The sequence below is a fragment of the Mustelus asterias genome, chromosome 13 (assembly GCF_964213995.1).
Source record: "Mustelus asterias chromosome 13, sMusAst1.hap1.1, whole genome shotgun sequence".
NCBI classification, from domain to species: domain Eukaryota; kingdom Metazoa; phylum Chordata; class Chondrichthyes; order Carcharhiniformes; family Triakidae; genus Mustelus; species Mustelus asterias.
Window position 1 is genome coordinate 103202711 of NC_135813.1, and position 22716 is coordinate 103225426.

Below are 22716 nucleotides of genomic sequence, written 5' to 3' on the forward strand. Positions count from 1 at the left end.
TGATTAATATTAAATAGTCATTTTATGCCTGTCCCTAAAATGACTTATGGAAAGAAATTGTTTAATTTGTGACATTATTCATATTCACAAATGAGCATTGGGTTTAAGGATACAGTAAAAACAATGTTCAAAAAGACAATGTTACTAATACTGTAGTAAGATTATACACAGGATAAAATGTTGGCTCAGGGCAGTTGTCATTAGTATTAATGACATTTATTGTGCAATAAATAACCTCATGTTGTGTTATCCAAGCTTGCAATCAAGAATTTAAAAACTGAATTAAAATCCACTTGCTTTTAAATTCGGGTCAGCTATAATGTCCTCTTTTTAAAAAATTTTTTAATCCCATTTTAAAGCTTTACGTCACCATTTTAGTACTTCCCATTCTTCATTCCAATCTCTGTTATCTGATCGGTTTAAATCCAGAAACTAGTTCCTTTTAGATGGCTGAGTGAGCTGTTGTTGAATCAGCTGTTAGAAGGTGTTTACCCAAAACCTATGACAGCCCAACTAAGATTAGGAAATCACAGCTAGAAAAATCTCTGGGAAGAACTTGCTACAATTTGGGTTCTAATATCACTATCATAAAATATAAGAACATTCGAATAGGAGTAGAAAAAGCCATACGGCTACTAAACAGCGACATGGTGGCACAGTGGTTAGCACTACTGTCTCACAGCGCCAGGGACCCAGGTTCAATTCCCGACTTGGGTGACTGTCTGGGCAGAGTTTGCAAGTTCTCCCTGTGTCTGCGTGGGCTTCTTCCCGGTGCTGCGGTTTCCTTCCACAGTCCAAAGATGTGCGGGTTTGGTGAATTAGCCAGGCTAAATTGCCCCTTAGTGTCAGGGGGACTAGCTAGGGTAAATGCATGGGGATGACGCCTGGGTGGGATTGTGGTCGGTGCAGACTCAATGGGCCGAATGGCCTCCTTCTGCACTGATTGGGAGAGGCTGTTTGAGGGTAAATCCCACATGTGGGAGTCTTTTAAGGAACAGTTGTTAGGGCTACAGGACAGGCATGTGCCTGTAAAAAAGAAGGGTAGGATTCGAGAACCATGGATAACCAGGGAAATTGAGGGACTGGTCAAAAAGAAAAGAGAAGCGTATGTTAGGTCCAGGCAGCTAAAAACGGAGGGAGCTCTGGAGGAGTACAAAGAAGGTAGGAAGGAACTCAAACGGGGAATTAGAAGGGCAAAAAGGGGTCACGAAATATCCTTGGCAGACAGGATTAAGGAGAATCCCAAGGCATTTCATTCATACGTTAGGAACAAAAGGGTTGTCAGGGAAAAAATTGGACCTCTCCGGGACAAAAGTGGGGAATTATGCTTGGAGCCCAAAGAAGTAGGGGAGATCCTAAATGAATACTTTGCGTCGGTATTCACAAAGGAGAGGGATGTGTTGACTGGGAGTGTCTTGGAGGGGAGTGTTGAACCGTTGGAGAAAATCTCCATTACAAGGGAGGAAGTGTTAGGTTTGTTAGAGAATATAAAAACTGACAAATCTCCAGGGCCTGATGGAATCTATCCAAGGCTGCTCGGAGACGAGAGATGAAATCGCTGGGCCTCTGACGCAAATCTTTGTCTCGTCACTGGACGGAGGTGAGGTCCCAGAGGATTGGAGGATAGCTAATGTGGTCCCGTTATTTAAGAAGGGTAGGAAGGATAACCCGGGTAATTATAGGCCGGTGAGCTTGATGTCCGTGGTGGGGAAGTTGTTGGAGAAGATTCTTAGAGATAGGATGTATGCGCATTTAGAAAGGAATAAACTCATTAACAATAGTAAGCATGGTTTTGTGAGAGGGAGGTCATGCCTCACTAACCTGGTGGAGTTTTTTGAAGAAGTGACCAGAATGGTTTGACGAGGGAAGGGCCGTGGATGTTGTCTATATGGACTTTAGTAAAGCGTTTGACAAAGTCCCTCATGGTAGGCCGGTGAAAAAGGTTGGATCTCATGGGATAAAGGGGGAGGTGGCTAGATGGGTGGAGAACTGGCTTGGTCACAGAAGACAGAGGGTGGTAGTGGAAGGGTCTTTTTCCGGCTGGATGCCTGTGACTAGTGGTGTTCCGCAGGGCTCTGTATTGGGACCTCTGCTGTTTGTGATTTATATAAACGATCTGGAAGAAGGTGTAACTGGGGTGATCAGTAAGTTTGCGGACGACACAAAATTGGCAGGACTTGCAGATAGTGAGGAGCATTGTCAGAAGCTACAGAAGGATATAGATAGGCTGGAAATTTGGGCAAAGAAATGGCAGATGGAGTTCAATCCTGATAAATGCGAAGTGATGCATTTTGGTAGAAATAATGTAGGGAGGAGCTATACGATAAATGGCAGAACCATAAAGGGTGTAGATACGCAGAGGGACCTGGGTGTGCAAGTCCACAGATCCTTGAAGGTGACGTCACAGGGGGAGAAGGTGGTGAAGAAGGCATATGGCATGCTTGCCTTTATAGGACGGGGCATAGAGTATAAAAGTTGGGGTCTGATGTTGCAGATATATAGAACGTTGGTTCGGCCGCATTTGGAATACTGCGTCCAGTTCTGGTCACCACACTACCAGAAGGACGTGGAGGCTTTGGAGAGAGTACAGAGGAGGCTTTGGAGAGAGTACAGAGAAGGTTTACCAGGATGTTGCCTGGTATGGAGGGGCTGAGTTATGAGGAGAGATTGGGTAAACTGGGGTTGTTCTCCCTGGAAAGACGGAGGTTGAGGGGAGACTTAATAGAGGTGTATAAAATTATGAAAGGCATATATAGGGTGAACGGTGGGAAGCTTTTCCCCAGGTCGGTGGTGACACGAGGGGTCATAGGTTCAAGGTGAAGGGGGGGAGGTTTAACACAGATATCAGAAGGACATATTTTACACAGAGGGTGGTGGGGGCCTGGAATGCGCTGCCAGGCAAGGTGGTGGAGGCGGACACACTGGGAACGTTTAAGACTTATCTAGATAGCCATATGAACGGAATGGGAATGGAGGGATACAAAAGAATGGTCTAGTTGGACCAGGGAGCGGCACGGGCTTGGAGGGCCGAAGGGCCTGTTCCTGTGCTGTATTGTTCTTTGTTCACTGTAGGATTCTATAATAAAAGTCTACTTGTCATTGAATAAGGTCTTGTCTGATCTGATTATGTCCCTCAACTGCACTTTCCTAATTGTTCGCCATAATCCTTGATTTCTCGAGTTTCAATATCTATCAGCCTCCACTTTGAATTTACTCAGTGACTCAACCTCTAGAGATTTCTGAGGTGAAATATTCCAAAGATTCATGACCCTCCCAAGAGGAGAAATTCCTCCTCCTCATCTCCATCATAAATGGGTAATCTCTTGTTCTGAAACCTCTTTAATGATATCCTGGAGTCATAGAGATTTACAGCATGGAAACAGGCCCTTCGGCCCAACTTGTCCATGCCGCCCTTTTTTTTTAAAACCCCTAAACTAATCCCAATTGCCCGCATTTGGCCCATATCCCTCTATACCCATCTTACGCATGTAACTGTCTAAATGCTTTTTAAAAGACAAATTTGTACCCGCCTCTACTACTACCTCTGGCAGCTTGTTCCAGACACTCACCACCTTCTGTGCCCCTCTGGACACTTTTGGATCTCTCCCCTCTCACCGTAAACCTATGCCCTCTAGTTTTAGACTCCCCTACTTTTGGGAAAAGATATTGACTATCTAGCTGATCTGTGCCCCTCATTATTTTATAGAGCTCTATAAGATCACCCCTCAGCCTTCTGCGCTCCAGAGAAAACAGTCCCAGTCTATCCAGCCTCTCCTTATAACTCAATCCATCAAGTCCTGGTAGCATCCTAGTAAATCTTTTCTGCACTCTTTCGAGTTTAATAATATCCTTTCTATAATAGCGTGACCAGAACTGTACACAGTATTCCAAGTGTGGCCTTACCAATATTTTGTACAAATTCAACAAGACATCCCAACTCCTGTATTCAATGTTCTGACTAATGAAACCAAGCATGCTGAATGCCTTCTTCACCATTCTGTCAAAGAACAAAGAACAGTACAGCACATCCTCTCGGCATCTACCCTGTTAAGCCCCTCAGCATCTATATTTGAATAATATCGCCTCATTCTTCTAGATTCCAATGATTATAAACCCATCAGCACATTAAAAAACTGCCAGTATCATAAATCCCTGGTCTTTCTTGGTATTTAAGTATCCTTTATCTGCGTTTCATGATATAAAATGAATCTGGCAAGTGGCACCAGTTTGCCAACAATGGGACCACTTTTGTCAAATTGGTGTCACTATACTGATGTCCTTGATGGAAAAGAAATGGATGTAAACAGCTATAAACAAAATACAGTTACAAAATGGTAGTAAAAATGATGTGATCCCTGCCTGAGGAATCTAGTCTGCCTGAAGCACTCCTGAGTTGGTTACAGTGTTTGCAGATTTGCGAAATTTGCAATAGCAGAATGTTTTCATTTCTCAAACTTTGCCAGTATTATTAAGTGAGATTACCCTCTGGTTGAACAGCAGATAAATTTGTTGCTTTATTGCCTTCCAACCACTCATTAAGTAGAGTAATCAAACTCACTTGAACATTAGAAGGTTGTTACAGGCAGAATTTTGGGAAGACGGTTATTTATTTACAAGTTTGCACCTACCTTAATGATTCACTTTGAATTTTGCTGAATTTTATATAGCACTTCCTAATGGGTGCTTAACGGGTTCATTTTTCATATTTACTAGGTTTGAAGATACTTCGCTGCTGTAACCACTGTGATATCGTTGGAACTATCAAAGGAGAAAAGAAATTTAAAGGCGCGCACTGGCACTGCTACCGCTGTCGAAACGGTTTCAATAGGCGTGATGAAGCTATCAAACATTACAAGACTCATTTCCGCAATCCTCATACCACTTTCCAAATTCAAATTACACAGGTGAATACAGTATGGTTACATTGCTCAAAAAGCCAGTGACAACTTGGTGAGAATTTGTTTTTGTTACCAGCACAGGTATTTAAGTGCACTTCAAACCTATGTCAATGTTGGCTCACTGGCTCCATTGTTGCTTCTGAGTCACAAAGTCATTTGTTCAAGATTCTTCCACAGACTTGAACACAACTCAGGCTGTTATTGCAATACAATATTGAAGACGTGTTGCGCTGTTGGGATGTTGTCTTTCAGACTAGACTTTCTGACCTTTTGGCTGAACAGAGATCAGGGTGCCACCTTTAAAAGGTGCCCCAATCAGCAAAAAGAATAACAGAATAACTCCACCCCCCCACGCCAACCCCCTTCCGCGCTGGCGTTGACATGCATCCCTGCCTCCCAATGAAGGAAGGTAACCACAGTGCCCATGCCAGGGGCACATGTATGGGGGCCATGCCCAACCTTGGCCCTCAACTCCCGGGGGCCTGCAAGGCACCTCTGCACCCCCGGCATGGACAACATGGCTGGTTTTCAATTTTGAAAACCAGTAGTGAATCACACAAATGTGATGTCACGTCGCCGGGATGGGGGGAGTATTCCAGGGGGCCAGACAATGTCAAGCCATTTAATTATATCTAAATTAATTTAAATCCATGGCATGAGCCTATCATGTCATGGGGCGGGGGGGGATCTCAAACCGAGATCTCACTGGCACAAATCCTGTTATGGCCCTCTCGCAAGATTTAACCACCATAATGGGATTTGCGCTGCAGCAAATCAGCCTACTAAATCTCGTCCCTGCTGTCTGAATGCTTATAGATTGATGGAGGAGAAGCAGAAAGTGAAGGACGGAACAAGGCATTGGGAAGGAGTGAAAGTTAACAACTGATTTTTAGGAGGGTTTTGAAGGCAGAGAGAAGTGTTAAGGTGAAGAGGCTGATGGCAGAGGTTTAGGAGGGTGGGGACAAAGCCATCCGAAGGGTTAACATCATGAAGAAATTTGTCAACAATGGCCATACTGCTGCACTAATTGAGATTTTGAATTGTTTCAAACTGCTGCTGCTATAATATAGTCAACACATTTGTTAACAAATAACTAATAAGTGGTTGCTATAGAATGCAGCTAGCTTATTTGCTAGTATAATAACTGCACATCAGCATCCTATTTGTTCCATCTATAGTTTCAAGGCATTGGCCATGAACCATTGGTGATGCACTGGAACACCAAGATCTTTTTCTTTCATTGTCAGCTTTAGTCCTTTCTCTGAAGGGTGCGTGCATGTTTGACATTAGGTTGGGCCACAAGCATAACACTGCCCTTTTGCAAGTTAGAAGTTATTTGTTTGTTTTTGGCAAAAGCTAAATCTCCTCGTTTTTTTTCCTCTTTAAAGGATTCTGCAAACTTCAAGACTAAAACAAAAGAGAAATCTTTGAGCTTTTTCAACTCATTGTAATGACAAGTTAGCTGTTTCATTTCTTTTAAAGATGAGTGATGATAACTAATAACAAAATTGGAATATGGATAGTTTTCCTCCATGAATCTATGCAACCATCCATAATAAACGTGTAGCTACCCTCTGAATTAAATCCTTCTGAAATTAATACATTTTGTGTACAACTACTTTATTTACCTGAAGTGATATTAAATCTTCTGCAAGTCAGTGATGTTTTGGAGTGAAAGACATTTATTGGCAATGATATTGCACAGTAGTTATTAAGAGTTATTGAAGAGAGAATCACTGTTTAAATATGTTATAGCGTTCTACTTTTAAATTGTTTTTGCCTCATTTTATGCAACTTTAGTTTTCAAGAAAATGCAAGTTACAGATGAACTTTTTGAAAATAATTTCCATGAAATAGTGCTTTTTTTGCAGTCCCTATTGACAGAACTTGGTGACAGCAAGTAAATTTGATGACTCAGATTCAGCCTCATAACTGGAGTCTACAGCTGCACGCATCTAGATTTGTGTTCTTTTGATCAATTCATTTTTGCCAATTGTTGGATGGGGAGGAGAAAGAGAGGTGGAAGTTATCACTTTTCTATTTCCCATTGGCAGGATGTAGCTCTCTCTTAGTGCCAGAAGTGCTACATTTAATTATTTCTAGACTACTTTGATCATATGAATTTGAAGGGGAAAATGCAAGTACCTAAGGGGGCAAAACGATGAAAATATTGTTCTGATGCCCAATACCTTTCAAGAAACCCATCAAATTTTGTTATTTCTATTCATTGCCATCTGCTGATTACTGGCAGGGGATAATATTTCTAATCTTTAGACAAAGTAAGATTAGTGCAACTCATTGATTAATGTATTTTTTTGTTCTTGGGACATGAATGTTATTGGCAAGGCTAGCATTTGTTGCCTATCCTTTATTGCCCTTGAGCAGGTTGTGGAGCTGCCTTCTTAAGCCACTGAAGTCCATATGTTGTTGTCATACCCGCAATGCTGTTAGGAAGAGAGTTTCAGGATTTGACCTAGGAAGGGTGAAGGAACAATGATACCGTTCCAAGTCAGGATGGTGTGAGATTTGGAGTGGACCTTGAAGGTGGTGTTGTTCCCTTTTCTTTCCACGTGGTAGAGGTCACATGTTTGGAAGGTGTTCTCAAAGGAGCATTGGCAAGTTGCTGTGGTGCATTTTGTTTATGGTACACACTGCTGTTATTGTGTACCGGTGGTGGAGGGGGTGAATCTTTTAAGTTAGTTGATGGGGTACTAACCAAGCAGTCTACTTTATCTTAGATGTTGTCGAGCTTCTAGAATATTGTTGGAGGTGCATTGATCCAGGCAAGGGGAGAGTATGCCACCACACCATTAGCAGCAGTGCTTTCAGTCACTGGGGCCTTGAGCTTTTGACTATTCTCCCTACATCTTTCCCCATCTATACCTCTCTTTCCACCTTTAAGACACTCCTTAATCTCTGAGATTTTGGTTAACTGCGTTAATCTCTCATTATCTGACTAAAATTGTGCTCGATAATACTCCTGTGATGCCTTAGGACATTTTGTTAAGAGCACTTTATCAATGAAAATTGGTTTTGTCATTACAGTGACAAACTACACCAAGGAGCCGTTCATTGTGGGCGTGTTACAGCTGAGAAAGGGAAGCCATGAAATTGGGAAGGAAAGAAAGGGGAAAAGCAGAAAATACATTTCTTTTTAAAAAATTGTAATGATATAGGAGACTTGACCTGGGTTTTGTGGTTAATGGTGAAGAAATATTGCTTGCTGTTTATTGCATTTAAAGTAGGCCTTCGTTTAAAAAATTGCACATCCAACAATAATTAAAATATGAGACTCCATATTTGTAAAAATAAATTTTCAGTATTAATTAAGACTTGCCACCCTGTTGTAAATTCACTTCCACTTGCATGAGCAAGCCCTAACTTGATGTGATTAGTGGGTATCTTCTGGGTAAGCATCATAACTTAATAGCTCTTGTATGTTTCAATGCAGGGTTTCTCGATGCTGTGGAGCATTAGGCAAAATTGAACATCAAATTTCTGATTTCCATGTTCAACTGCACATGTGTGAGTCTTGGAAGTTGCGGTGGCAGAGTGGTCAGCACTGTTGCCTCACAACGCCAGGGGACCTGGGTTTGATTCCCGGCTTGGGCCACTGTCTGTGCAGAGTTTGCACGTTCTCTCTGTGTCTGTGTGGGTTCCCTCCATGTGCTCCGGTTTCCTCCCACAGTCTAAAAGACGTGCTGGTTAGGTGCATTGACCCGAACAGGCACCGGAGTGTGGCGACTAGGAGAATTTCACAGTAACTTCATTGCAGTGTTAATGTAAGCCGTATTTGTGACTAATAAATAAATTTTAACTTTACTTCATAATGTTGGGTGGTGATAACCACATTTCCTCTATCCACGCCCCCCCCCCCCCCCCCCCCTCTAATTCCTCCAGGAAAATTCTGAGCCAATACATAGCTGATTTGCACATGTAACTCTAACTAGACTAAGTAGGTCAAGGTACAAGCTTCTTTATGTGCGCATTTTCTATATCTAATGTTCAGTGATGTGAATAGTTCAGAATGTTCGGCCATGCCTAACTGAGTTGTAGAAAATACTGTTGGGGTTACAGTATGGGCCAGTGAGTCATCATATTGTCCTGTAACATCTGGACTGCAGTCAAAGCTATTTTGTTTTCATTCATGGGACGTAGGTGTTGCTGGCTGACCAGCATTTATAGCCCCTAGTTGTTCTTGTTCAGAGGGCAGTTGAGAGTCAACCACATTGTTGTGGCTCTGGACTTGCATGAAGGCCAGACCAGGTATGGACGGCAGATTTCCTTCCCTAAAGGACATAAGTGAACCAGATGGGTTTTTCCAACAATCAACTATGGTTTCATAGTCATCAGTAGACTCTTAATTCCAGATATTCTTGATTGAATTCAAAATCCACCATCTGCCGTGGTAGGATTTGAACCCGGTTCCCCAGAATCTTAGCTGAGTTTAGCTGAGTTTCCGGATTAATCGTTTGACAAAGTCCCTCATGGTAGGCTGGTGAAAAAGGTTGGATCTCATGGGATAAAGGGGAAGGTGGCTAGATGGGTGGAGAACTGGCTTGGTCACAGAAGACAGAGGGTGGTAGTGGAAGGGTCTTTTTCCGGCTGGAGGCCTGTGACTAGTGGTGTTCCGCAGGGCTCTGTATTGGGACCTCTGCTGTTTGTGATTTATATAAACGATCTGGAAGAAGGTGTAACTGGGGTGATCAGTAAGTTTGCGGACGACACAAAATTGGCAGGACTTGCAGATAGTGAGGAGCATTGTCAGAAGCTACAGAAGGGTATAGATAGGCTGGAAATTTGGGCAAAAAAATGGCAGATGGAGTCCAATCCTGATAAATGCGAAGTGATGCATTTTGGTAGAAATAATGTAGGGAGGAGCTATACGATAAATGGCAGAACCATAAAGGGTGTAGATACGCAGAGGGACCTGGGTGTGCAAGTCCACAGATCCTTGAAGGTGATGTCACAGGTGGAGAAGATGGTGAAGAAGGCATATGGCATGCTTGCCTTTATAGGACGGGGCATAGAGTATAAAAGTTGGGGTCTGATGTTGCAGATGTATAGAACGTTGGTTCGGCCGCATTTGGAATACTGCGTCCAGTTCTGGTCGCCACACTACCAGAAGGACGTGGGGGCTTTGGAGACAGTACAGAGGAGGTTTACCAGGATGTTGCCTGGTATGGAGGGGCTTAGTTATGAGGAGAGATTGGGTAAACTGGGGTTGTTCTCCCTGGAAAGACGGAGGATGAGGGGAGACTTAATAGAGGTGTATAAAATTATGAAAGGCATATATAGGGTGAACGGTGGGAAGCTTTTCCCCAGGTCGGTGGTGACTTTCACGAGGGGTCATGGGTTCAAGGTGAAGGTGGGGAGGTTTAACACAGATATCAGAAGGACATATTTTACACAGAGGGTGGTGGGGGCCTGGAATGTGTGGAGGCGGACACACTGGGAACGTTTAAGACTTATCTAGATAGCCACGTGAACGGCGTGGGAATGGAGGGATACAAAAGAATGGTCTAGTTTGGACCAGGGAGTGGCACGGGCTTGGAGGGCCGAAGGGCCTGTTCCTGTGCTGTATTGTTCTTTGTTTTTAATGGTCTAGCGATAATCCCACTAGGCCATCGCCTCCCCATATCGATCAGTTGTGAAGAATTTGTGCAGTTTCTAATGATTTACGGAAGAGAACGGCCATTAGGTTGGAAATCCCACAGAATGAGAAATGGGTTATCACAAAGACACGGTAGGGGGTGATCTTCTGTGGTTGAGGTTGTGCAATTTGCTGGACATTTAGAGCACTGACAGTTTTTTTTTAACATCTTTATATTTGTCATGTTTTGAAGAAGAAATAAATGAAAGGTATGTGAACATGTTTGGCAAAAAAAGTGGAACTGTGTGCAAGGAAATAGGAGGCATTTAATATAAACAACAGGATACTCGGTACCAATACAATGCAATATAACATACAGAAGTAAAATGAGCAGAATTATGTAGAACAATGGAATGCTTATTCTGTAGTGATGGATAATTAGCAGATCCAATGTTGCCCTAGCTGAAGCTTGAACCGTTCAAAGATAGGTGCTTCTAAATATTTATGGGTATTACTTAAATAAATTGTTTTTAACACCCATTTATTCAACTTGCAAAATGGTTTGTAATTAAAAATTGCATTTAAAAATAATGACCAATTTCAATGTGATAGGTTGTGTGCAATAACACTTTTAAAAACTTCACTCTTTTTAGGAGGTAAATAGTCGACAGTATTATGAACAGAGTGCAGAAGCTCACCATAAAGCTTATGGAGGCAGCCAGGTTACCTCTGGTGGGGCAATGGATATCACATCAATTAGTCCTGTTGTGACAGAAGTAGCCATTAACACGTCAACCACAGAGAGAAGTGATAATATTACTGGACAGGCTGGAAAGGTATGTCAGCAAAGCACATCAATTTTGCACATCTAAAATCAGATAATTTCTTTTGCAATCCCAGCATCGCCCAGCTGTTGTTCTTCATTGCTGTGGACTTTTCACTCTCACGGAAAGCTGATCCCCAGGGGCTGTGGCTTAATTTATGACAAAGTGAAAGAAGGAAAGTGTCTTGTATAAACTAGGAAATTTGTATGTGCACAAATAATTTTGCTCGGGTTTGCATATACATCTTGATTTTTAAAATTAGTTGTTATTTAATTTCTTGAATGAGAGTCACACAATCCCTAAGCGCAGAAAACATTAATGAGCTGTTCAATATTTTAATGAGTCAAAACAGACTGTGGTTATGCAATGATTTCAATGCTGTCTCTATCATCTGTTTCCTAAATGTCAAACAGGTACAATAAAATAAACTAGAAGCATCAAAGCATTAAGATAAGTCTCTAAATTTCACCAAGTTATTGGGCTAGAGTTGAAAATAAGTTTTTGTATGTTTAACAGTAATTTGCAGAAATAAAGTTGAGGCTGGGTAACATGCATGTGTGTGAAAACGTTCTAGTATCTATGCTACATCTGAAAATGAATGCGATTTGGCATTCATAAAAGATTCACATATATATCTCGTGGCTACAGGGATGGTGCAGGAGGGAGGGATTCAGATACCTGGACAATTGGGGCTCTTTCTGGGGTAGGTGGGACCTCTACAAACAGGATGGTCTGCACTTGAACCAGAGGGGTACCAATATCTTGGGGGGGGGGGGGGGGGGGGGTAATTTGCTAATGCTCTTCGGGAGGGTTTAAACTAATTCAGCAGGGGGGTGGGTACCTGAATTGTAGCTCCGGTGTACAGGAGGTTGAGAGTAGTGAGGTCATGGATGAGGTTTCAGAGTTGCAGGAGTGTACTGGCAGGCAGGAAGGCGATTTGAAGTGTGTATACTTCAATGCTAGGAGCATCCAGAATAAGGTGGTTGAGCTTACAGCATGGGTTGGTACCTGGGATTTCGATGTTGTGGCCATCTCGGAGACATGGATAGAGCAGGGACAGGAATGGTTGTTGCAGGTTCCGGGGTTTAGATGTTTCAGTAAGTGTAGGGAAGGTGGTAAAAGAGGGGGAGGTGTGGCATTGTTAGTCAAGGACAGTATTACGGTGGCAGAAAGGACATTTGATGAGGACTCGTCTACTGAGGTAGTTTGGGCTGAGGTTAGAAACAGGAAAGAAAGGTCACCCTGTTGGGAGTTTTTTATAGACCTCCGAAAAGTTCCAGAGATGTAGAGGAAAAGATTACAAAGATGATTCTGGATAGGAGTGAAAGTAACAGGGTAGTTGTACTGGGGGACTTTAACTTTACAAATATTGACTGGAAAAGCTATAGTTCGAGTACTTTAGAGGGGTCGGTTTTTGTCCAATGTGTGCAGGAAGGCTTCCTGACGCAGTATGTAGATAGACCAACAAGAGGCGAGGCCACATTGGATTTGGTACTGGGTAATGAACCAGGCCAGGTGTTAGATTTGGAGGTAAGTGAGCACTTTGGTGACAGTGACCACAATTCGATTACGTTTACCTTAGCAATGGAAAAGGATAGGTATATATCAAAGACTATTTCCTCGGGTGGATGGAGCTATTACAAGGGGGCATAACTATAGGGTTCATGGTGGGAGATATAGGAAGGATATCAGAGGTAGGTTCTTCACGCAGAGAGTGGTTGGGGTGTGGAATGGACTGCCTGCAGTGATAGTGGAGTCAGACACTTTAGGAACATTTAAGCGGTTATTGGATAGGCACATGGAGCACACCAGGATGGTAGGGAGTGGGATAGCTTGATCTTGGTTTCAGATGAAGGTCGGCACAACATCGTGGGCCGAAGGGCCTGTTCTGTGCTGTACTGTTCTATGTTCTATACCAAAGGGCAAGAGTTATAGCTGGGGGAAAGGAAATTATGATGCGATTAGGCGAGATTTAGCTGGCATAGGTTGGGGAAGGAAACTGCAGGGGATGGGCACAATTGTAATGTGGAACTTGTTCAAGGAACAGCTACTACGCGTCCTTGATAAATATGTACCTGTCAGGCAGGGAGGAAGCAGACGTGTGAGGGAACCGTGGTATACTAAGGAGGTTGAATCTCTTGTGAAGAGGAAGAAGGAGACTTATGTTAAGATGAGACATGAAGGCTCAGTTAGGGCACTTGAGAGTTGCAAGTTAGCCAGGAAGGACCTAAAGAAAGAGTTAAGAAGAGCCAGGAGGGGACATGAGAAGTCTTTGGCAGGTAGGATCACGGAAAACCCTAAAGCTTTCTATAGGTATGTCAGGAGTAAAAGAATGACTAGGGTAAGATTAGGGCCAGTCAAGGACAGTAGTGGGAAGTTGTGCGTGAAGTCTGAAGAGATAGGAGAGGCACTAAATGAATATTTTTTGTCGGTATTCACACTGGAGAGGGACAGTGTTGTCGAGGGGAGTACTGAGATGCAGGCTGTTGGACTGGATGGGATTGATGTTCATAAGGAGGAGGTGTTAGCAATTCTGGAAAGTGTAAAAATAGATAAGTCCCCTGGGCCGAATGGGATTTATCCTAGGATTCTCTGGGAGGCTAGAGAGGAGATTGCAGAGCCTTTGGCTTTGATCTTTGTGTCGTCATTGTCTACAGGAACAGTGCCAGAAGACTGGAGGATAGCAAATGTTGTCCCCTTGTTCAAGAAGGGGAGTAGGGACAACCCTGGTAATTATAGACCGGTGCGCCTTACTTCTGTTGTGGACAAAGTATTGGAAAGGATTATAAGAGATAGGATTTATAATCACCTAGAAAGGAATAATTTGATTAGGGATAGTCAGCACGGTTTTGTGAAGGGTAGGTCGTGCCTCACAAACCTTATTGAGTTCTTTGAGAAGGTGACCAAAGAGGTGGATGAGGGTAAAGCGGTTGATGTGGTGTATATGGATTTCAGCAAAGTGTTTGATAAGGTTCCCCATGGTAAGCTTTTGCAAAAAATACGGACATGTGGGATTGAGGGTGATTTAGTGGTTTGGTCAGGAATTGGCTAGCTGTAAGAAAACAGAGGGTGGTGGTTGATGGGAAATATTCATCCTGGAGTTCAGTTACTAGTGGTGTACCGCAAGGATCTGTTTTGGGGCCACTGCTGTTTGTCATTTTTATTAATGACCTGGATGAGGGCGTGGAAGGATGGATTAGTAAATTTGCGGATGACACTAATTCTGGATGCTCCTAGCATTGAAGTATACACACTTCAAATCGCCTTCCTGCCTGCCAGTACACTCCTGCAACTCTGAAACCTCATCCATGACCTCACTACTCTCAACCTCCTGTACACCGGAGCTACAATTCAGTGGAGTTGCAGACAGTGCGGAGGGAAGTGGCAGGTTACAGAGGGACATAGATAAGCTGCAGAGCTGGGCTGAGAGGTGGCAAATGGAGTTTAATGCGGAAAAGTGTGAGGTGATTCACTTTGGAAGGAGTAACAGGAATACAGAGTACTGGGCTAATGGTAAGATACTTGGTAGTGTGGATGAACAGAGGGATCTTGGATGAACAGAGGGATCTGGGTGTCCATGTGCATAGATCCCTGAAAGTTGGCACCCAGGTTGATAGGGTTGTTAAGAAGGCGTACGGTGTGTTAGCTTTTATTGGTAGAGGGATTGAGTTTTGGAGCCAGGAGGTCATGCTGCAACTGTACAAAACTCTGGTGCGGCCGCATTTGGAGTATTGCGTACAGTTCTGGTCGCCGCATTATAGGAAGGATGTGGAAGTGTTGGAAAGGGTGCAGAGGAGATTTACCAGGATGTTGCCTGGTATGGTGGGAAAATCGTATGAGGAAAGGCTGAGGGACTTGAGGTTGTTTTCGTTAGAGAGAAGAAGGTTAAGAGGTGACTTAATAGAGGCATACAAGATGATCAGAGGATTAGATAGGGTGGATAGTGAGAGCCTTTTTCCTCAGATGGTGATGGCTAGCACGAGGGGACATAGCTTTAAATTGAGGGGTGATAGATATAGGACAGGTGTCAGGGGTAGGTTCTTTACTCAGAGAGTAGTAAGGGCGTGGAATGCCCTGCCTGCAGCAGTAGTGGACTCGTCAACATTAAGAGCATTCAAATGGTTGTTGGATAAACATATGGATGATATTGGAATAGTGTAGATTAGAGGGGCTTTAGATTGGTTTCACTGGTCGGTGCAACATCGAGGGCCGAAGGGCCTGTACTGCGCTGTAATGTTCTATGTTCTATATCTGATTGTACATGTTTATTTAAACCCTTTACGATAAATAATCATAACTGTTTTGCAATTTTTAAAAATAGCACACTGATGAACAAATATATTTATTTATTAAATGGCTTGTACTAGTTTTCATTCTTTATTATTATTTTTTTGCTGGGGTTGTATTTGCTTTCATTCCCCCGAATTGTTCTATAACTATGTTTTCTATAATTACATCTTTTAAGGATGTTTACTCTGTCAAAACATTTAAACTTCCAAACCTAAGTCCTTGTTAACTTTTTATATTTATAATGAGATGACTTTTTCACGTGGAGTTCATTTATTTAAAAGCTGCTTTACTAATGGCTATGCATAAGGCAGAATACAATGAAAGTGAAAGCAATCATTAAAATAGGGTGGCCATTAACAATGAAACAGTATTAAAATCATTCAAATGACAAAACTTAGTTTGGTTGTGGACATTGTAATGTCACATTTTACTGTTAAATATTTCAATTTTGCAGCTATTAAATTGACCTCCTAGAAATATAAGATCTCGTGATGGGAGTTCTGGTACACTCCTAGCAGATTTTAGCTAAACGTTAAATCTCCAAAGTAGGTACTTAAATAAAAAGCTCAATATCTTAGCCTTATTTAAAATAGTTTCATTCAAAATATGCATTGTTTATTATCTTTTTTAAAAGGATAGCAGTCTGACCAATGGGATCGCAGTTGGTGCAGAGGAGACTATGAGTTCTACATCAGCTGTGGGGCATCAGACTCTGGTACTTATGGACCCGGATGGGGAAAATGGAGAGCTGGTGTACAATGACACTGCAAACTTAATTACAGATCAGGTAAACGTCTAATGTATTTGGTGTGGTTTACTAAATAGAACAAATTTTCAATTGGATTCTTAAAATGGTGTTCACGTTTATTTTGATTTTCTCTTCAAATTTCAATGAGTAGAAGAGCCTTGTAAACCAGGAAGAATCCATGTTTGATCTCCAGCTTGCTGTGCATGCTGATTTCAGCTGACCCAGCAGCATTAGATATGCCTAACCTTCTAGTTGGCTGGGGAGTTTTCTGGAATGGGCATGGATCTTCCAGGCACTGCTTCAAGCAACTCAAGAGACCCCTCCCTCACACTTTCAAGATTCCCACTGCAACTGCGTCACCTGCACTTCCAAGGCATCACCTTCCCACCCCACAACCTCTGCCAAATAGTTTCTGGCACTGGCACTGCCAGAGAAACAGGGATGCCAGCTGCATTAGGAACAATCAGGAGTCAGTGGAAGGGGGTTGGGGGAATTGGAAGAGGATGAAACTTCCAATTCAACAATGGTCATATTTGTACAGAAGACTACATGGGAAATTAAGTCATATGGAGGAAACTGTATAACCATGAGAGCCAGAAAAGCCAATTCAATAAAAAGACTCATCATCTACAGTAAGAGTAGGTGGTTAGCAAATACGTATGAACAATATTATATTAAAAATACTGCAGTATTTGTCTCTTTTCCTTGAGCGTGATTAGAACCTGTGTTGTAAGTCAAGTTCCTGGTTGCTACCCTCAGAATTACCCTGCTTTTGATTTAGGCAGCTAAGTTGTGATGAATGTTCTACACTAATGCTTATAGTTTTCAAAATTGTGGAATGGTGGACCTTAATTATTTCTTGTCAAAAGTAGTAACTGGACCCCTTGAGATTATGAGAATTTCTGTAAATTCTAGGTGGGGAACAAAATTAAAGAAAAATTTAAAAAGCTTCTTTCCTGCCACCATTAACTTGAAGAAGTGCATTTGGATCCTTCTATAAAGTAATGGTTCTGGAACAATTCCACCAGCAGAAGAGATAATCAGTCACCTTCTGATGCAAGACTTTGACATTCGCTCTCTGCCTGCTTTAAAACAACAATGAGTCAGCAGAGACATTATTTAAGGCAGATAGATTTTCATTGTTCTATAAGAGCAGACTTGGATTAAATGGAATATGAGTGCAGCAGTCTAGACTGCTGCAGCATTTCCCTGTAGGTTATGGCTATTTTAATGTATAGACTGAGATGATACATTGCTATTGTGTTTTGCTTCACTGCATCAGTCCAACACAATAGTCCGAACGCCCTCTGTCTTTAAAGGAACAGTACCACCGCAATCAGCTTTCAGGTAAATGCACTCAGTTTTATGTAACCCATGAGAAATGTAATGGATGTTTTTCAGCAGAAAACTGGACAGCTGTGCAAGTTCGTAATCCTAGATTTTTAATTTTAGTTCTGTTACAGCACCTTGCCCATTCTTTTCGCCCTTCATTTTGGTCATAGAATAGAATCCCTACAGTGCAGAAGGAGGCCATTCGGCCCATCGAGTCTGCACCGACCGCAATCCCACCAGGCCTATCCCCACAACCCCATGCATTTACCCTAGCTCCCCCCGCCCAAGCAAACACTTGCTTATGTAGTTATGTTTGATTCATGATGCAAAAGTGGTGAAGTTCCCATCATTGTTTTCCCTTATGAAAAGACTTGGTTATTGTCACCAATGCCACTTTTTCAGGCAATTTCAATTTGGCCCAGTATTTGATTAGAGTGGAACATTTAACAGTTTTTTTTATTTCTCATGCATTTCAGCTCCAATTAATTTAAGCTGTACATTGAAGCTGTGCAAGTTTATAATCCTAGATTTTTAATTTTAGTTCTGTTACAGCACCTTGCCCATTCTTTTCGCCCTTCATTTTGGTCATAGAGTAGAATCCCTACAGTGCAGAAGGAGTGTAAATTGATGAGTGGCGAGGTCAACAAGGACCTTGGTGAATGACGAGACCAATAGTCTACTCTTAATCAATGAAATTTAAAGATTTGAATGTTTAGCAAAGCTTCAAAGTTGTGACTTGGACACCTGATCATTGAAACAAAATTGATTAATTGATCACTGAACTATATGCAGGAAATTGTGACTTTTTTTTGCCTCCGTAACATGAAACAAAGATAAAGAAGGATCCAAACACATTTGTTTTTGGAGTTGCAGCCTCCTGCATAAGGTTCGGATGAATTTTAATTAACAAAATTCAAGAACCGAAGGCAGCTGTTGCCGACACATGAGAGCTCTTATTTGCGTGATGTGAGCATTGCTGGCAAGGTCAGCATTTATTGCCCATCCCAAACAGCCCTTGAGGAGTTGATGGTGAGCTGTCTCCTTGGGCCCTGCAGTCCATTGTTGTGTAGGTACACCCACAATCCTTAATCACATGTAGTAGTTTGAGGGCAGTGATGGCCTAGTGGTATTATCACTAGACTATTAATCCAGAAACTCAAGTAATGTTCTGGGGTCCCAGGTTTGAATCCCACCACGGCAGATGACGGAATTTGAATTCAATAAAAAAAATCTGGAATTAAGAATCTAATGTTGACCATGAAACCATTGTCGATTGTCGGAAAAACCCATCTGGTTCACAAATATCCTTTAGGGAAGGAAATCTATTGTCCTTACCCAGTCTGGCTTACATGTGACTCCAGAGCCGCAGCAATGTAGTTGACTCTCAACTGCCCTCCAAGTGCAACCAAGGATGGACAATAAATGCTGGCCAGCCAGCGACACCCATGTTCCACGAATAAAAAAGAACTGATCAGTTTGCTAGGATGTTTCACAGGGTAGTTAAGAATCGACTACTTTAATGTGCGTCTGGAGTCACATGTAGACTGGATTGGGGAAAAACAGCAAATTTGTTTCTGTGAGGGTCATTAGAAAAACAGATGGAACTTCACAGCGGTCCAGTAGTTTCATGATCATCATTAATGATTTTAGCTTTTTATACTAGATTTATTAATTCATTAAATTTAAAATCCTCCAGCTACCATATAGGAATATCTGACAAATCAAATTTCATAATGTTCATCTCTGCTTGCCAGTAACATTTCTTGTCTGACCAGTGAGTCACGAGCCCATATGTTCTCAATTAGCTCTTTACAATTTCTGCTTTTTTTGTATCCTTTCCATTCAATCAAATAGTTGCATTCTCAATGCATTTGGTTTATCTGTGAGGAATTACTTCCATGTATAATCTCCCCTTGCATCTTGGTTGCATGCTTTATGTGGCAGGGCAATTATTATTACTTACTTATTGGTTTCAAAGTGGTGGAAAGCTTTTGGAAACGTAAACTACACAATTAACAAGGTGCTTGTACTGTGAAATATGGCCTTAATCACATCAAGTTTAACTCATTTTTGTAGCACATCAAATGTTCTTGAACCTCTCTGGAAGTTGAGGGCAGTTCTCCAACAAATGAAGATTGTAAACACTGGAGGCACAAATTCATCTGCAACTTATGACCACCAACTCAAGCCACAAGGGGGGATTCTCCAGGCTCACAAGCTCCTGTCGAATATCGTGATGGCTTGGAGAATTGGGCGTCATCTGAAAAACGGGTTCTACGCTTGTCGACGAACCTGTTCAGAGCCTCCCTTGCTGCATCACCGGCCCCGATCAGGTTCTTGGTCAGAGGGGGCGGGAACCCAATAAATATTCAAATAGCCTCCTTAGTCATTAACCCCTCATTATGTAACTTAGTGTCGGTTGTGTATCTCACCTGTGATGGCTCCTTCCCCAATGATAATATCTGCGAATCTGCATAACTGTCTAAGGAATTCACTGGTACACGAGGCTTTGCCCATGGTTCAGCCAATGACCCAGACCTGTTGGCATTCCTCCATGAACTTCTCCCACTCACTGGGATTGTCAGACGCAGCTGGGATTTCGCCTTTTCAAGACCGACTGTGGCCCATATACAAAGCCTCTAATTGCCTCTCAGTCACAGCTGCAGACCTAGTTAAGGAGGAGGTCAGCAAAGGAGAGTTAAGTGAATGAGCACATCAACCAGTATCAGCTGAATCAGTGTTCTGCCAGTCAACCCATGTGACATAGAGGAATTCCTTGTTGAGTCAACCACTCAAGGCCCCATTAAGGATCTCACCCCACATCTGCCCAGTCTGGCCTCATCTCCAGGGCAGTGGAAAGGGTTTCTAAACCCAAGCCCTGCAGCCCTCCCACCCCATATTTCCAACTGGCATAATCACTTATTCCCAATATTCCAATGTGCAATAGCAGCATGTCATGCTCACCAGAGAGTGCCCGTCGACTAACTGTTCTCATCAAGGTGAGTGTCTCTGCACTGGTGCTTGATGCTGATGAATGCAGTGATGGAATGTCTTATCTCCTTCCCCCGAGCTGTGTCCTGGGGTGCTTGGAGGGTTTGGACGATGGGATGCAACTCCAGATGACCCGGCCTCATCTGATGGAGATAGTGCAACACAAAGGACATGGGCAAAGGCAAAATATTGCGAATGCTAGAATTGGAAACAAAAGCAGAAAATGCTGGAAAAATTCAGCAGGTCTGACAACATCTGTAGAGAGAGAATAGAGCCAACATTTCGAGTCAGGCTGACCCTTTGTCAGAAGAGAAAAAGGGTCATCCTGACTCGAAACATTGACTCTCTATCGACAAAGGACATGGGGTCAGCTGGTGGAGCTGTCAAGGTGTGGAGGTTGATAGAGTCACTTGAGATAGGTCATCTGGATCAGTACTTTGGGCTCTTACTTGGACGGGGCCTGCCGATCTCACAGTTAGCGACAGCTCGCTCTTGGGCCTTGCTCACTATTTGCAAAGCCCTCCTGAATGGGGATGAGGACTTGTATTTTGGGGTTGGGGGATGCCCCCCCCTGTCTTTGCCCGCTCCCTCTCGTTGATGACAATCTTTGCCTCTGGGGACACAAAGATGACAGAGTGAGAGGGTGGCCTGACTAGGATTGGCGAGGGGGGGGGTGTGGAGGTTGATAGCTGGTGGCATGTGTGGGGGTGGGGGGGGGTGTACATTCTGATGGGAATTCTGTGTGACAATGTTAGGTGGTGGTGCAGTGGGCTAGAGGTGGGGTAATGTGAGATGGCAGAGGTTAGGGACATGTGTGATGCCAAAGGCAGGGCAGTGGGCACTCACTCTTGCAGACCAGAGAAGGTTGTTTATCTTCTTGCGGCATTGCATGCTCGCCCACCTGCTGGAGCTCCTGGCACTTAATGACTTGACCACCCTTTCCCATGCTTCAGCTACCTCGGCTGATGGCAGCCTCCTGCCAACTCTCGGGAAAAGAGTGGCCCTTCTGTCCGCCACAGCTTCCAGCATCCTCTCCACCTCTGATTCCAGGAACCTGGGCACCAACCTTCTCCCTGCCATGTTGCTGGCTGAACTGAGAATGCTGGTGAAGGGAGCGCTGAAACACTGCTTCCACTTGTAGAGGGCTAACAGCTGATTCCTGACTGCAGCAAATCAGGTGCCAGGCATCGGGAAGTTGGCGTGAAACACACGGGGGAGAGGAGAGCTGGCACGTATTCTGAATAGAACTTGCAGATCACTGGTAGCGCCAGCCTTTCCCTCTGGTGTGTACACTTAATCCCAATTCAGGAGAATTGTGGCCCATATCCCTTCACCACAAATTGTTTTTTTCTTAAAGACATTAATAATGGTGTCCGCCACGAACGTGACGTCCTTCCAGCAAATTCTGCAAACTGACTGTCATAAAATTGCCCATGTCGGCTGCTTTGTTTTATAAATGTTTAAGTGAGACAAACTCAGCAGGCTTTCAAATTATGATCACCTTTAACTAACCTTTTTAAATGTTTGCATGAATGCTTCTGATTATATAATCTGATGGTGTATTTGTCAGTAATGATAGCCATAATTCAGGCATTTTTTCACAATTGAAGGGATACCAGCATTTTGTATAAGGCAGCAGCCCTGAATCAGTCTGTCAGCAGAACATACAACCTCTCTAACATGAATATCCTAACCTAATAGTGGGGAGCAAGTATTCTGGTATTTGTACGCTTGCTTTTGTTGGTTGGTAGCTGGTGTTCTACCAAAATCTAATCTGGAAAGATCCTTTCAGATTTTGGTAATGTCACAAAATCCAGGATCACCACTTTCTTTCAGCTCTTCATTATTTTATGCTTTTTGCAACTTGGATCTCAGTATATATTTCTCAATGATTATTTCAGAGTGATGAAGCTTTGGATCAAAATCTGCTAATAGAAAAACAACTGCTAGAACTACACCAGCAGAATCATCAGCTTCGAGTGGAGAAAGCAGATACTGAACGCAGGCTCCAAGTGGAAATCCAACAGTTGAAGGATCAGG

At 42.9% G+C, this 22716-nt stretch overlaps 1 protein-coding gene across 10 annotated transcripts in view; it reads left to right on the top strand.

Moving 5' to 3' along the window:
• LOC144502962 (uncharacterized) overlaps positions 1–22716 on the top strand; it is a 66680-nt gene that overhangs the window by 36239 nt on the left and 7725 nt on the right. For 9 of the 10 annotated variants that reach the window (XM_078227402.1, XM_078227401.1, XM_078227408.1 and 6 more), the window contains 4 exons: positions 4714–4904; positions 11145–11327; positions 16240–16392; positions 22578–22715. In XM_078227402.1, the coding sequence (XP_078083528.1) occupies positions 4714–4904; positions 11145–11327; positions 16240–16392; positions 22578–22715 (665 nt within the window). The remainder of the gene's footprint in view (positions 1–4713; positions 4905–11144; positions 11328–16239; positions 16393–22577; position 22716) is intronic. The other variant, XM_078227405.1, reaches the window with a different exon arrangement.